Source organism: Pelodiscus sinensis, chromosome W, assembly GCF_052426305.1.
Source record: "Pelodiscus sinensis isolate ZL-2025 chromosome W, ASM5242630v1, whole genome shotgun sequence".
NCBI classification, from domain to species: Eukaryota; Metazoa; Chordata; order Testudines; family Trionychidae; genus Pelodiscus; species Pelodiscus sinensis.
Genome location: NC_143084.1, coordinates 12,607,707 through 12,624,211, shown reverse-complemented (window position 1 = coordinate 12,624,211; position 16,505 = coordinate 12,607,707). Strand labels below are relative to the sequence as shown.

General features: G+C 45.3%; 1 protein-coding gene across 3 annotated transcripts in view; it reads right to left on the bottom strand.

Annotated features, from left to right (window-relative positions):
- The window catches only part of LOC102449237 (protein HIRA-like), a 185,581-nt gene that overhangs the window by 153,175 nt on the left and 15,901 nt on the right, over positions 1-16,505 (bottom strand). For all 3 annotated transcript variants that reach the window (XM_089775121.1, XM_075918057.2, XM_075918058.2), the window contains exon 2: positions 2,568-2,630. In XM_089775121.1, coding sequence (XP_089631247.1) covers positions 2,568-2,630 — 63 coding nt within the window. The remainder of the gene's footprint in view (positions 1-2,567; positions 2,631-16,505) is intronic.

The window sequence follows — 16,505 nt, the reverse complement described above, 5'->3', positions numbered from 1 at the left end:
AATGTCTGAATTCACTTTCATTTCATAGAGAATTATTGGCTGATACTGCAGCAATGGATGCCCTAGAAATCTTTAGCAGACAAAAATAGACTTTTAGAGTTCATATTCATTTGCTGGTACTCAAATAGTGCTTTTGCTTTCATTTATCAAAAAACTATTATGACCACCTGTAATTTCAGAAATAGTAAAAGTCATACTGTACATAACAGTAATATTTTGACTATTTATCATGTACATGAAAAATAAATTGAAGCTCAAGAAAGGGGGGCACCATAAACTACTGCTAGCCAGTATTGTATACAGTATCAGTATTATACATCTCATATATTGTATTCAAGTTTTGCATAACTATGTACAACTATGAAGTGTACTAATGTGTAGCTTCTCGCAAAATCCTGCATAATTATGCTAAGAGAAAATGTATGATCCATACTCCCATCATCCTTTCTACTTAAGCCAAATGAGTAGGTAAACCGGATGAAACCTCTTCTGGGTGCATGTAGGTACTGTCAGGAACAAGATGTATGGTATGTTAAGGCTTGCCAAATTGCACAATATGCTAAGTTACAGAATGCCAAGGATGGGAATATATCCAAGTGATAGTATAAAAGGGATATTCTTGTTGATACCTACCCAGCACTCACCCTGTACCCAGGTATAGCTAGCATAAGATGCCTGTAAGTTTTGGTAACTTCTGGAAAACTATGCTCAAAACTGGTAAGAACTGGTATGTAAATCTTAGGAAAGTCAGCCACGTAGGGATGTAAAATCCTGTTTAATTAGTTAACTGGTTAAACATCAAGTGGCGGGCAGGCGAGCCCCAGCACCACAGGCAGGGGCTGCTCCAACCCAGCTGCTTCTGGTCCTGCGTTGGGCTACCAGCTCCCAGCCCACATGGGCTGGGAGTTGGCAGCCTTGTGAGGCTGGAAGTGGCAGCCAGCTCCTGCTCCCCCTTGGGCTGCCATTTCCGGCCCAGCACGAGGCTGCTGACACGCCCCCCCTCCCCACTGCTTCCAGTGGGCCGCGGGCAGGGGGCTGCTCCCGGGTAACAGTTAAGTGTTACCTAGTAAGCATCACCCATTAAAGGTTACCCGTTCACATTCCCTGTAATTTACCGGGAGCCACTTCAAAAATTTTTGAAGTGGCCCAGGGCCACACCAGAAGGGGCGGGGCCAACACACTTCCCTGCTTCCCCACCCACAGACCAGGATTGGTCTGGCAGTGGGGGAGCAAGTGAAGTCTTTGCCCCTCCACAGGTTCCCCCTAGGCGCCTATGCCCCGGTGGTGGGAGGAGACTTTGCGTGCTTCCCCTTCTGCTCCCAGGCCAATCACAGCAGGTTTGAAGACACTGTGGAGCTCCTATCCAGGCTTATTAACCCTTGCCTTTGTGTATTGTGCTAATCTATCTTTGATTAATAAAGCTCTACTTGAGCCATGTTATCTGGATGTTTCATTACTCAATACTGAAACAACTTTACCAAATTCCATTTGTGTATATTAATATAAAAAAAATGCTATTGTGTATAAACATTTTAAAATTGTATTTTATATTTACATTTTTATATATTTTTAATCCCAATTTCCACTGGCTACCAATATAAAAAGCCAAACTGCATGTTTTACTTCTCTCTAAAGAAGATTTTTGGCAAGTAATTCTGTGGAGTTAAATACCAATATTAGTAGCAGCAGACACAATAGGACTACTGCAACTGCCATTCTCCATTGATGCCCAAGAGAACAAGCACATGTCCATGTCAATAAGCATGAATTTGCCACCGTCAGCGTAAGAGCAGCGTTCCCTGTGTAAGCTGTGCACTTGTGAGGCCACTCAGAAGAAATTCAAATGCTGCCCAGCTGATTAGCAGAGCACCCACAGGTAGGTTGTGTGTTTCTATTGGTGGTGCACATTCACACATACTTCTGTGCACTAAGGATGTTAAGAGATGGGTAATTGGGTAATCATGTAAGTTGACACAACTTGTATCGACTACACAATTAGTCGACAAGGGAAGGTGCTCAGAAGGAGCTACCCCACTGCAGCTCTGCAATTTAAAATGTAATAAGAGCCGGGTGGGCAGACAGCCTGGCTCCTACATTTGAACTGCAGAGCCACAGTGGGGGTAGCTCCTGGATCCGGAGCGAGCTGGGATTGAGCTGGGCTTGCTCAGTCCCGGCTTGTGCCGGATCCAGCAGGCCCTGTCCACAGGGGTTTCCAGCGGGAAGCTAGAAACTGCCCCCCCCCGCCACACACACACTGCTGCCTCTGATATGGGGGGCGGGAAGAGAGAGAAATGCGAGTAGTCGAGTCGACTACCTGATAAGCCTAGGCTTATTGAGTAGTTAACCAATCGACTACTCTTTTACATCCCTACTGTGCACATTACAATTTATTCTGCACATGGATGGAAGAGATGAGTGGGAACACTGCAGCATTTTTAAATGTTGCATGTTCAGGTCTTGTATGTCCAGGGAATAATTTTCTTAAGTAAGGAGTGGATAGAATAAGAAAAATACGGTAAGCATTATTATAGCCCAGAACTTCTTCCGCCATTAGTGTGCAAACATACCTTGTCCTCCAGTTGCAAACTTGATCCCATCTGGGTGAATATCAACTGAAAATATTGGCTTTCCTGGACACAGAAAAAGGAAAGGGGGGGGGGGGGGGAGAAGAGAGAGAGAGAGAGAAAGAAAACACACTGAGATGACCTGTACTCTTGAGAATGCAGTAATGCCAGCAGAACCTCAAATGTTCTGGTGAAGAAACAGAAAAATTGCTACTTTTATAAAAGTTCTAATCAGTATAAAAGAAATACAGATGACTATAATGTATAAAACATCCAACATAGTAACAGAAACTACAGCGTACCCAGATTAAAAACCTCACTAGGAATATAAGTGATAGAAATGTAGCCGTGTTAGTCTGGGGTAGCTGAAGCAAAATGCAGGACTATGTAGCACTTTAAAGACTAACAAGATGGTTTATTAGATGATGAGCTTTCATGGGCCAGACCCACTTCCTCAGATCAAATAGTGGAAGAAAATAGTCACAACCATATATACCAAAGGATACAATTAAAAAAAATGAACACACATGAAAAGGACAAATCACATTTCAGAACAGGAGGGGGATGCGAGGGGGGGGGGGGGGAGGAAGGAAGGTAAGTGTCTGTGAATTGACGATATTAGAGGTGGGGAGAGTGGGATGTTTGTGAGTTAATGGTATTAGAGGTGATAATTGGGAAAGCTATCTTGGTAATGTGTAAGATAGTTCAAGTGTTTGTTCAATCCTCTTTGGAGAGTGTCGAATTTTAACATGAATGACAGTTCAGAGGATTCCCTTTCAAGTGCAGATGTAAAAGGTCTTTGTAGCAGAATGCAGGTGGTTAAGTCATTGAGAGAGTGTCCTTTCTGGTTAAAATGGCAAGAAACTGTTTTCTCTTTGTGATCTTGTCTGATATCTGTTTTGTGGGCACAAATGACTTAACCACCTTCCTTCCCACCCCCCATCCCCCTCCTGTTCTGAAATGTGATTTGTCCTTTTCATATGTGTTCATTTTTTTTAATTGTATCCTTTGGTATATATGGTTGTGACTATTTTCTTCCACTATTTGATCTGAGGAAGTGGGTCTGGCCCACGAAAGCTCATCATCTAATAAACCATCTTGTTAGTCTTTAAAGTGCTACATTGTCCTGCATTTTGCTTTAGGAATATAAGATATCTCATACCAGGAAAAAAAAAATTCTGCCTCTACAGCAGCCTAATGCTTCAAAGGAAGATAACCTCCTCCACAATTCACTAGTCAATTATGTAAAGCTTAGGGAACAACTTGTTTCTGACATTCCTATCTAATTGATGACCTGAAGCGAGCGATTTGGATTTCCCCCTACTTCAGCTTGTGTAGCCAATATTATTGTTCATATAATCTAGTTCAATTTTAAATCCTGTTAAATACATACAACTATGCAACATCCAGAGGTGTATTGGGTTATTTATATGGCTTCTATCACCACAACAACAAAGCATCCCACCAGGATACAAAATATTAAGAATTAACATATTCCATTTTAAATACTACAGTTAAGGTCCCCCAACATATCGTCTTTCAAAGAGGATAATCCTACTTTTTGTATCCTCTCCCAAGGTCACTAAAATCACTGGCACAGCTGAAAATTGAATTTGGGAGACAGCCAGCCCTGGCTCCCTGCCGATCACACTCTGAAACAGTTGTTACAGTCTTTGCGGGGGGGGGGGGGGGGGGGGGGGGGCCATGAGGCCAACGAAGCCAGTAAGAATTAGCTGAAGGAAGCTGAACAGCATAGCTTATTTCAAGGTTATTTCGAAATTAAGCCCTATTCCGACAAATCCCTTAACCCTCGTGGAACGAGGGCTACAGGGATGTTGGAGTAGCGCACCCGTTATCTCGAAATAACAGGTGCATTTAAAGACGTGGAATTGCTATTTTGGGATACTGCCGGTATCCCAAAATAGCCCCGCTGTCTAGACGTAGCCTAAATTTGGAGAACGTCCTCGAGCCAGGTCTATACTAAAGGGGAAGGTCAAATTAAGATACTAACTCCAGCTACATTAGTTATGTAGCTGGAGTTGACGTACCTTGATTCTAGTTTCCCTGCCGTCCCCACAGTGGAAGGCCAACAGGAGCAAACGCTCCCATCAGTGCCCCTTATGCCTCGCAGGATGACTGGCCACTGACGGGAGCTCCCTCTGAGTTAAATTTAGCAGGTCTTTACTAGAACTGCTAAATCGAACTCTGGAAGATGGATCACCGCAGCATCAATCTTCCCCAGAGTGAAGATATGGCCTCAGTGTTGAATAAGAGTAGTTCAGTCTCCATAGTGATTGCTTCTCTGATGAGTCTGCCAATTAGTGCACAGCATGAGAATGAGTTTGACACGTGGAAAATGGAAAGGAGACCCATCAATCGCATAGAAGCCAAACATCCATCAGTTGGGAACAACTTTTAATTCCTACTGAATTAGCTGGCTTCAGAGTGGTTACCAACAGGCAAAAAGCTGTAAAGCTCTTGATTAGGAGGCCGGATGCCTCTGTAGATGTTGCTAAGCGCTAACACACTTTTCAGAGTCAGGGTTGATTTCTGGAAAGGTAAGTTCATTTAAATTAATTCTAGTCTTTTTGGAATTTACTCAGGTAGATAGGTAAGCAGCAGACACCACCAATTTGGTCGACATTATATACCTTCTCCATACCAACACACATCATAAACCATTTGAAACCTTATTATGTCTACTTTAAGATGAGGTGGAACTGGCTAGTTGCGTGGGTAAACAAAGGGGGAAAAACAATGACCTCAACATGTTGAAATAACACCCCTTTGAAATACTGAAATTCATTTCTGTTAGTGTAATGACAAGGTGTTATTTTGAGGCATGAAAATAGATTTCTTTTTTACTTCAAATCATCACAACAACAAGCTACAAGAATAAAACAAAATCAATTTGTACAAGTATCACTCAAAGATAATAGCGCTGGTGACATTTCTAGGTAACATCGTTACCAGGATTTCTGTTAAGAGCACACACCACAGTCTTTGTTACCTTGGCATATACACAGTTCTGTGCAGGGAAGTTTGTTCTGACTGCAAACACATTTTATTATGCAGCAACCCCTACTGGTACGGACACACATGAGATTGTGTAGTAAGCTTTGATGCTATTGGACACTTGAAAAATACAAGTAGTAGGTAATAAGCCACACTTTTCTACCCATGTTACAATGGTGATCCAATATCTGGATTATCTGTGTGCAAAGACATCCAAATCTTGGTTTGCCAAAATGCTCTTTTCATATGCTCTTCAAAACCATCCTTGCATGGTAAAAGTCTGGTCAGAGACTTGTCTTTTTTGACAACTAGACAGAGGCACAAACAATTCAGGTCTCTCTGGGTCTCCCTTTTCCTTCTCTCTCTGGTCATACAGCGCTCTACAAGCTTTCTTGCTACAGAAATTGCAGCTTCTCCATTGCTCTTTCCCAATTTAGCAAGGGCTCTAAAAGGAGCAACTCCCTTTGTTTTGACAACATTGAACAAATTCTCCCTCTGTCCCCACAATGCCAACACCAAATAAGGATGGCACCGGGTTCCATTGTGTTCACGTGGAGAATTCATGAGCCCTTCAGAGCTTTTTTCCCCCCTCCTCAGAAACGTTTGCCCACAATCTATTTGTCAAAACACCACTTCCTGGATCTTTTGTTGTCATCGGTATTGTTACAAACTTGCTAACAGATATTTTGAAATAAATTGTCAAAATAATTGAAACTGGTGTGAGAATAGTGTGTTGCTTTGTCAAAATATGCAGAATTTTTATACTTTTTGGTGCAGAATTCTCCCAGGAGTAGTTAGTGGCTATACAGCAAGAAGCATGTGGCAGAAGTCATTTGTGACACATTCACTCCTTGTATGTATAATTATGAAGCAACTTGTTAATTGTGCTGGTAGCGGTGCCTGCTTCACTCCACTTTATCTGTGTGTTCCATTTTTGGAAATTAGCAAACAGCAAGAACCAAAACATCTGTAGCAAGTGACCGAATGACTTAAAACCAACGAATGGTCCTGCAGCACCTTAGAGACTGTGATGAGGCTGTGGGTATGGCGGCGGCAGCAGTCGCAGAGCTCCCGGAGCCCCGCACTCACGGGAGCCCTGAGGAGGCGTTTGCCGGGGAAGGCGCGACCTCACAGCAGACACGTGCCGCTTGCTCAGACGCCGCCCCCAGGAGCGGCGTAGAGGCACGCGCTGACGTCAGGGGGATGCCGAAAGGAGGGCGGAGGTCCGTGAGGACTCGAACTGTATGATTGGCAATTTGGGGCACGAAGTGTGTGCGGGCATTTCTCATTGCCCTGAGTTCTAACAGATTGATGTGAGGGGATGTCTCGTATGGAGATCACTTGCCCTGGACTACTTGGTTTTGAAAATGGGCTCTCCAACCCAACAGGGGTGCATCCATTGTGATTTGCACTGTGGGCTGGGGTTGGTGGAAGGGTACCCCTGCCAGCAGATTGTCCACTAACGTCCACCAGCATAGGGATATGAGGACATCTGTGGGTACAGTAACCCTCTTGTGCAAAGAGTGGTGTGACGGAGCGTAGACAGATGCTATCCATAGCTGAAAGCATGGGAAACACAAGCATGCATAACAGACCACGTATGTAGTTGCAGTCATATGGCCCATCAGCTGAAGGCAGGTAAGCATTATGGTGGAAGAGCTCAGGGATAGTGATAGAGATGTAGCCGTGTTAGTCTGGTGTAGCTGAAACAAAATACAGGACTATGTAGCACTTTAAAGACTAACAAGATGGTTTATTAGATGATGAGCTTTCGTGGGCCAGACCCACTTCCTCAGATCAAATAATGGAAGAAAATAGTCACAACCATATATACCAAAGGATACAATTAAAAAAATGAACACACATGAAAAGGACAAATCACATTACAGAACAGAAGGGGGATGTGGGGGGGCGGGGAGGAAGGTGAATGCCAGTGAGTTAATGATATTAGAGGTGGGGAAGGGGAAATGTCTGTGAGTTAATAGTATTAGAGGTGATAATGGGGGAAGCTATCTTTGTAATGGGTAAGATAGCTGGAGTCTTTGTTAATTCCCCCGCAGAGAGTGTCGAATTTTAGCATGAATGCCAGTTCAGAGGATTCCCTTTCAAGCGCAGATTTGAATGTCTTCTGAAGTAGGATGCAGGTTAGCAGGTCATTCAGACAGTGTCCTTTCTGGTTGAAATTACAAGCAACTGTTTTTTCTTTGTGATCCTGAAGAGGGCTTTGGTCTTGCTCATGTGAAAGTAGACTGAATTATATTGTAAAAGTAGAATGAATTAAAGAAATGTTTGTTCCTTTAGCAGGAAGAGAGATGTTACGGTAAAGTTGTTTGTGTGCAAGCAGGAAGGAGGATGTTAAGGCAGAGGACAATGGTTCCACTTAAGGGTGATAGTGGGACATTAATAGGAGATTGGTAAGCGTTAATAAGGAAATGAGGTACTTGACTGACCCCAGGTAACCTTGTCAGTTCACGCCCTTTTTCAAACCTTTGTCTGCTCTCCTCTTTTATCTGTATAAATAAGGTGACTTGGGTTTCGGGGGGGGGGGGGGGGGGGCACGCGCGCCTCACTTTTTCTGGTTGTATTAGCGAAGCGCTTTGCTAATAAAACAGAGTGGTCTACGAAAATCGTGAGTCCTGAGTCTAACTGACAATTTGGAGGTCCCACTGAGATGGCAACCGTCTTCACTGAGGCCATGTAATTCCTGACCGTCTTGCAGGACGACCGTGGTGAATCCTGGGATCTGGAAACTGGTATCTGGTCAGTTAATTACCTCTGGTATTTGGTCCAGATTGAGGAGCGTCTTGTCTCTGTCTATCCATCTTCCCTGTGGTGCGAGTGAGTCTGGGAGCCGTCCCTGTCCAGGGACTGGCCGACCAAGGGGCTCCTGTCCCTGCGGTCTGTGTGACTGGAATCTGCACAATCACAGCCGCACCGTGCCTTGGATAAAATCCTTGGAGTGAACGCAAGGGCGATTGAGGCAGTAGCCTGTGGGCTTCTTTTGTGTGTTGCACCGGGCACCGTTCTGATGAACCTGAATTTCCTCCTTGTGTGATTGGTGTGTGTGAAGTCCTCCTACATGGGAAATCAGATGCCTTAGTCGGGGCAGTTCCCTAAAGGGACGCCAGCTCATTTTATGTATTATAGAAAGGGTCCGGACTCCTGTAAATTCCTGGAGAAATGGTCTAGGTTAACCCTAGGAGATCCCAAATTGCAGTGGCCACTATATTAGGATCTTGGGACAAAGACCGAGTAGACATCTTAAGAGACAAACTCGGCCAACCCAAAACTAAACTGGCTAGAGGAGAGGTTGATTGTTTCATGCAGTGGTGGGAAGAGGCAAATCGTAGGTGCACAGAATCAAAACTCGCCTCTCTCAAAGATAGCAATGATAAGTTAAAAGCTTTATTGGAAACCTCCTCTCCCACCACCAGACCAAGTGCTCCCCTTTACCCCGTCCTCCGAGAAGACCCAGATCAGTCCCGACCCCTTCCATACTCCCATCCCATTGTGGAAGAGGACGAAGGAGACCCCTTATTAATTTCTGGTGACAACGATGAGGAAGACGCATTAATTGGCTTGGCAGCCTTGCGTCGGCTCAATAGACGGCCACCAACCTCCTCGGCTCAGGGACAAATCCCAGAGGTCTCCAGTTCAGGCCAGTCCTAATCATCCGGCACTGCCCAGACCCATTCCTCCGGTGCTGCTCCCCCAAAACCTTCCAGTCTGCCTGACTCCTCCACTTTCCCTCATATATGCGAAGATAGCCTAGATAACGATTGGGCTCAGCACTTGCGCTCTGGCTCAAACTATCCAGGCTCCCCTTCGAATCCTGCATACTGGGGGCCAAGAAGGGGATCCCACTTGGAGCTATAAACCCTGGACCCGCACGGAGAGCCACTCAATTGTAAAAGGGTTTCCGAAGCCCCAGGAAAACCCTACCAAATTTGCAGAGGAATTTTTGCTAGTGTGCAACGCCTACGAACTCTGAGGCAGACCTCCTGCAAGTGTGTAAGCTACTTGTAACCCCTAGCGAGCATGAAAAATGGCTCATGACAGTAAATTGGCCCACCGCTGAGCATCATTCTAATTTGCCAGACACTGGTCCCGGCGCTGCCTACTGGAGCAAATGTAAGGATTGAGCTAAGCACCTGCATGAGGACATTCCCCAAGTATGAACTCCAAAAACCAACTGGACGGCCATACATTGCTGTAAACAGCGACAGGGAGAAAGCCCGGGCGACTATCACACCCAGCTGACTGAAGTTTTTCTGCAACACTCTGGTATACAGCGACCGGGCGAAAATGGACAGGGCGCCCTGGCGCATGCATTTGTAAATGGCCTCCTACCTGCTATTGGCAGTATGCTAAAGCGAATAAGTGTTGGGTGGGAGACAGAGACCATGCACAAATTGCAAGCAGTGGCAGATGTGGGAGAAAAAAATCAAATAACTCCAATTGTGTCTAAAGGGGGGACTGTGCAGGAAATCAAAACTCTCTAAAAGAAAACTGCTGTAAGGGTTAAAAGTTTTCCAGACCCCTCTCGCTGTATCAGAGAGAAATCAAATTAACTCTAATCAAGACCCTTACAATGCCTATCTCAAGTTCATGGATACTCCTAGTCTGTCACAATTTGTCATGTAAACTCCTCCACTCAAGTTCTCATGTGGCTTTGTGTACTGTGAAACTTGTTTCTGGTCACACCAGGAGTGCTAGAAGTATCTCAGAGTACTTCTGCTGAGACTTTGATATGTTAAAGAAAACAATCAACAACTAAACTGTCTGAGCATACTGTATAAAGGATCCCTGAAACTGTCTCTCAGTGCTGACTGCTATTGTTCTCTGGTAGCTGTCAGCCTGCATGCATGCATAATAAAGTTTTTCCTTCTAGGTTTCTCTCCTGCCTCACTGATTTGACTTCCAGCCTCGGACCCTTCTGGGGGCTCTGTACCCCAGGGGAGCGAGATTTCCCCCCCAATTTGGTGTCAGAAGTGGGATGGCTTGGAACTCCAGTTGGAAAGGCTGACGACGGGGAACGGGAATGGACTACAGCACGCATCTGGAGGGTAAGGGATCCATTTAAAATCCCCCAGTCCGCCTCCCTGTTCTCGTCACCAGCTGGACAGGCTGGCGGTAAGAGTCATCTTTTGCTTAAAAATTTTTGTTAAGAGGCTTGAGGGAGATTTAAAATGAAAACACTGTGTATAGCCAAATAGGGGTTGGATTTTGTTGTTGTTGTTGCTGACTGATTGGTGGTGAGTCCAAGCGCTTGGTTTTGAGTGAGTGAAGTCCGGAGGGGGACCGCAGCCGCACCAGTGCTGTCAGTGTCACTGCACAGCTGCTGAAAGCGTCACTGCACAGCTGCTGAAAGCAAGGGCGGTTTCCCCCGGCACATAAGGAGTGTGAGTGAAGCTGACAGTTTGTGTGGACTCCCACAGTATCCTTGGAGAGAGTAGTGTTGCTGGACGCCTGTGCTATCCTTGGAGAGGGTAGTACTGTTGGGCTCCTGCGCTGTCCTTGGACAGGACAGTGCTAACATGGATAAGATTGCTCCCTCAAGTCTGTCTCCGACTGAGGGGAAAGGTTTCTCTCAGCCTGGGACTCCCTTGTCTCAGATGATCAGCCAGCTAGGTATTGCCTGCAGGTTTGAAACTAAGGAGACTTAAGACATTATCGAGCATTTGGAATGGCTATACTCAGGGGAATTCCCAGAATAAATGGCAACTAGAGCTTTGACTTACAAAAGCTTGCTTATCTTAGAGTTTTCCTCGAGGAAAAACATCCTAACCAGATGGAATATTGGTGCCTCTGGGAGGATGTGGCAGTTAAAAAAAAAAAAAAAAAAAAAAAAGAATCAGAGCATTATGGCTAGCCAAAAAGATTCTATTGAAAAGCTGCAGCAAGAATTGGCTACTCTAAAGAAACAGCTTGATTCCCCAGATGTGCCATCTGCACCCCCACCCCCTTTGGACCCTTGTCAGCTGAACATTCTTTCCTGTTATCTCCCTGTTCTCCTGTAAACCTTATGGGATGTGACTTGTGTAAAATGGGTGCAAACCTTCTCTGTAGAGAGGAAGGGATATTTGTTGACCTTCCCCCCCATCAGGCTCCAAATTTGATGGCATTACTACTCTCAGAGGAATCTGATGAGACCTCAGGACATACACCCCTCCCGGACCTCTCAGATGTCCCAGACACATTGTGGGCAGCCCATTGTGAATGAAGTGGGGTTGCTAGCCTCTGCAACACCAGTGCAAATAACATACAGACACAACAAGCCTTTCCCAAGGGTAGCCCTGTATCTATTGGCTAGGGAGGCACAAGAGGGCATTAAGCCTGTAATCTCTTCCCTCCTTGAACAAGGGATACTTGTTTATACAACTTCACCATGTAATACACCTATACTACCTGTGAAAAAGCAAATCTATAGATTTGTAGAAGACCTAAGAGCCATTAATAAGTTTGTAATCCCTAGATTTCCAGTAGTACCTAACCCTGTTACTATTCTATCCTCTATTCCACCCACTTCTAAATGGTTTTCTGTAATAGATTTATGTTCTGCCTTCTTTTCTATTCCAGTGCATAAGAATTCCCAATTTCTCTTTGCCTTTCCCTTTAAGGGTCATCAATTAACCTGGACATGTTTTTGTGAACGTTATTGTGAAAGCCCTACTCTGTTTTCTCAGTTTTTTTTTTTGTTTTTTTTTTTAAAAGCTGACCTTAATTCTCTCTCTCTTCCCTGCAGTTCTGTGTTGGTTCAGTATGTTGATAATGTGCTAATTGCTAGTGAAACTGAGGAAGGATGTAAAACTGATACCTTGTATGTGTTAAAGTGTCTTGCTAAAAAGGCTCACAAGGCTTCCAAAGCCAAATTGCAATTTGTAAAACAAAGAGTTCAGTACTTGGGACATTTACTTTCAGGAGATGGCCGCCAGTTAACACCTGAGTGAATCTCACATGTTCTTTCCATTTCCCTTTCACCAAAGTCAGGTACACAAATTTCTGGGTGCTGCAGGATATTGCAGACAATGGATTCCTAACTTTTCTGGACTCACCAGACCCCTTAGTATTCTACTCTTAGACTCAGCTCCTGACCCAGTGACCTGGTCCCCAGAATGTGACTCTGCTTTCCTTTCCCTTAAAACTCTTCTCTCACAGCCCCCTGCTCTGGGCTTATCTAATTATAGCAAGCCCTTTACTCTGTTTTGTCATGAACAGGATGGAATTGCAGCTGGAGCTCTCTGTCAACCCCTTGGACCCACACCTCGTCCAGTAGCTTATTTCTCTGCAACACTGGACTCAGTAGCCCGGGGGTTCCCACCTTGTCTGAGGGCAGTTGCAGCTGCTGCTGAATTACTTGAAAAAGCCCAACCTGTCACATTAGGCCACAGCATTAACTTACAGGTCCCTCATGCTGTCTCTGCTCTCTTACAGCGACACCGCACCCAGCACCTGTCTGTTCCGAGACAAACCCGGTATGAGAATGTTATCCTCTCTTCCCCAAATGTGGTAATTCAAAGATGTAATGTACTTAACCCAGCTACTCTTTTTCCTTTACCCTCTGATGGTGAACCACATACCCATAACTGTGAAGAATTGCTTGAGCACTGTGTGAAGCCTGGCCAAGATTTGTCTGATCAACTGCTGGAAAATGCAGATCTTGTATTGTACACTGAGGGCTCATGTAAAAGAAATTCAGTTGGTAAAGTAGAGGCTGGATATGCAGTGGTCTCAGATAATGATGTTTTAGAGGCCTTTTCTCTTCCAGAAATCAAAATCAGCTCAGTCTGCTGAGCTCATCGCTTTAATTCATGCTTGCCTTTTAGCGTCCGGACAGTCTGCTGCCATTTATACTGATTCAAAGTATGCTTTCTCTGTCATGCCACAGGACAAATTTGGAAACAACGAGGTTTCCTTACCTCTTCTGGCTCTGCTATCTCTCATGGTCTCCTTATCTCCCAACTCCTTGATGCTATTCAGCTACCCACATCCCTCTCTATTACCCATTGCCCGGCCCACACAGGTGCCACTGATCCTGTTTCTCTGGGTAATGGGAGTGCTGGTGCAGCAGCCAGACATGCAGCAGCACATGGACCTCTGACTCCCTTTCAGATTCTGGTCTCTTTCCCTCCGTTTCTTTGCAGGACCTGATAGAACTACAGCAAGCTACTCACCCTGTGGAGAAAACCCTTTGGGAGAAAGCAGGCTGCTCCTTATCCCCAGCTGGGATAATGGGTGCACCTGATGGCTGCCCAGTCGCCCCAAAAATCTCTCACACGGCAGCTTGCTCAGGTGTCTCATCAAATGACACACATGAGCAAAAGGGGGGTGGCCTCACAAATCCCAAAACAATGGTATGCCCCAGGCGTGCACCTAGAAGCTGTCAAGAATATCTAATTCATGTGTGATTTGTAAGCAGTTTAATGTTGCAGGAGGCCCACAGGCTAGCAGCCACACAGAAAGAAGAAACCTAGACATAAAATGACGGTTAGGAGAGCTTGCACCTGCAGGTGAAGGAAGCCCTCCCAGTACCTACTGATGTACCGTGCCACAACATCCAACCAGGCGACTACGTGTTCGTGAAGGAACATCGCAGAAAGAATTCCCTGACAGCCCGGTGGGAAGGACCGTTCCAAGTGCTGCTCATCACCCACACAGCAGTAAAGGTGAAGGAGCGCCCCTCGTGGATCCACGCAAGTCATGTACGCCGAACTGCAGATCCAACAGAGCTGATTGACCCCGTCACCCAGGACCCCTCCCCGGAGGAATCACCTGAGGACGAGGTTCAGCGGACCGAGGCGGCAGACTCTCAAACCAGACTGTTACCAAACCGGCCTCCACCAGGAGCTTCGAGGTACAACCTGAGAGGTAGGACTGTGCCAGAACAGACCTACAGGTGAGCCTGGCGCCCCGTAGCTCTCACAAAGGGGAATCCATTCCAGTATTGAGCGAACTGAGAGACTACGAAATCTCGACGAGTGCCTGCAGAGGCAAGCCAAACAATACTAACTGATTAAGCTTAGTTAAAGAGACTGCTTTGCTAGGTGCTAGCTAATTACTATATTATTATTATTATCCTTCTACTTTAGAGATTTAAGATACTATAATAGGATGGGGATTGTTCTCCTTCTTTTAGTAGTCAGAGTAGCCTTAGTGTATAACTTTCCCCACCCTTATTAGGAAGCCCTGCAGAAGGTTGTGTCCCTCACCAATGCAAGTGACTGTTGGATATGTGAACAGCTTATAAAAGGCTCTGAAGGCCTTTTACCATTACAGTTTATCTCAACTCCTGCCTCCCTGTGGACCAGACCCCTAAAATTCAGATTTACTGGTAGTCAGTACTCTACAGGAGAGCGGGAGTGGGTAGATGCCCAGAATGATAACACTGTGCCAGGAGTACATAGTCATGGGGGGAACAGGCAGATTTGGCATAAAAATCTGATTGCCTCAGGAATTCCCCTTACTCAAGCATTACATCCATCAGGAACTATGTTTCCCTTATGTTTTGAAAGCAAAATTGGCACTGGTAAAGATCTGGGGGTGAATCTCAGAAAATACCTGCTATCATAGAGTATGGTTAAATCCAGGAAATGGGCAGTGGGTCATTTACCCAACTGATAAAGAAAACCTCTCTCTAAGATGAGAATTCATCCTAGCAGAAGAAGAATACCTAAGAATGTCCAGAATAAACTTTGAGTAATACTCCAATAGGAGTATTAAAGGGGGGAATTGTGGGAGAAAAATCCAATAACTCCAATTGTGTCTAAAGGGGGGACTGTGCAGGAAATCAAAACTCTCTAAAAGAAAACTGCTGTAAGGGTTAAAAGTTTTCCAGACCCCTCTCGCTGTATCAGAGAGAAATCAAATTAGCTCTAATCAAGACCCTTACAATGCCTATCTCAAGTTCATGGATACTCCTAGTCTGTCACAATTTGTCATGTAAACCCTTATCTTTATCACAGTTTGCCTTGTAGACTCCTCCACTCAAGCTCTCATGTGGCTTTGTGTACTGTGAAACTTGTTTCTGGTCACACCAGGAGTGCTAGAAGTATCTCAGAGTACTTCTGCTGAGACTTTGATATGTTAAAGAAAACAATCAACAACTAAACTGTCTGAGCATACTGTATAAAGGATCCCTGAAACTGTCTCTCAATGCTGACTGCTATTGTTCTCTGGTAGCTGTCAGACTGCATGCATGCATAATAAAGTTTTTCCTTCTAGGTTTCTCTCCTGCCTCACTGATTTGACTTCCAGCCTCGGACCCTTCTGGGGGCTCTGTACCCCAGGGGAGCGAGATTTCCCCCTCACAGAGCACTGCCACCGCATTCTAAAAGGAAAGGAGGAACAGTCCTCCCAAAAGTTAAAGGCCCTCCAGATACAGCATTACTCGGGGAGAGGAGGGCAATACAGGGGCCGTGAGGATTTCCAGGGAAGGGGACGGGGTCATGGGACTGGGTTTTCGGGATTTGGAGGCATTTGTAATTAATGTAAATTACCTGGACACTGGAAAAACGAGTGTCCGAGCCGACCTAATGGCCCCGTAAGCAATCAACAAGGCTACATGCCGCCCGCCAGTCCCCAACCATATTTCACTCCCCAGCAATGACAGGATCATGGGGAACCTCAGGAAATTTTGGCTCCCTCGTTACCGCTTTCTCCTACAGGTAAATGTGTCCTGACTGTCAATGATCTTTCACTTCCTTTCCTTGTTGATACAGGAGCCTCACTTTCTGCAGTCCATATCGCTGATTTGCCTGCAGTTCCCCATTCTGGAAAAACTGTATCCGCTGTAGGTATCACGGGGGTTCCAACGCCCTATCCCCTTTCTGAACCTCTGCCTGTTCAAGTTGGAGCCTTCTCAGCTGATCATGCATTTCTGCTGTCTGATTCTACTCCTGTTAACCTGCTGGGTCGTGATTTACTATG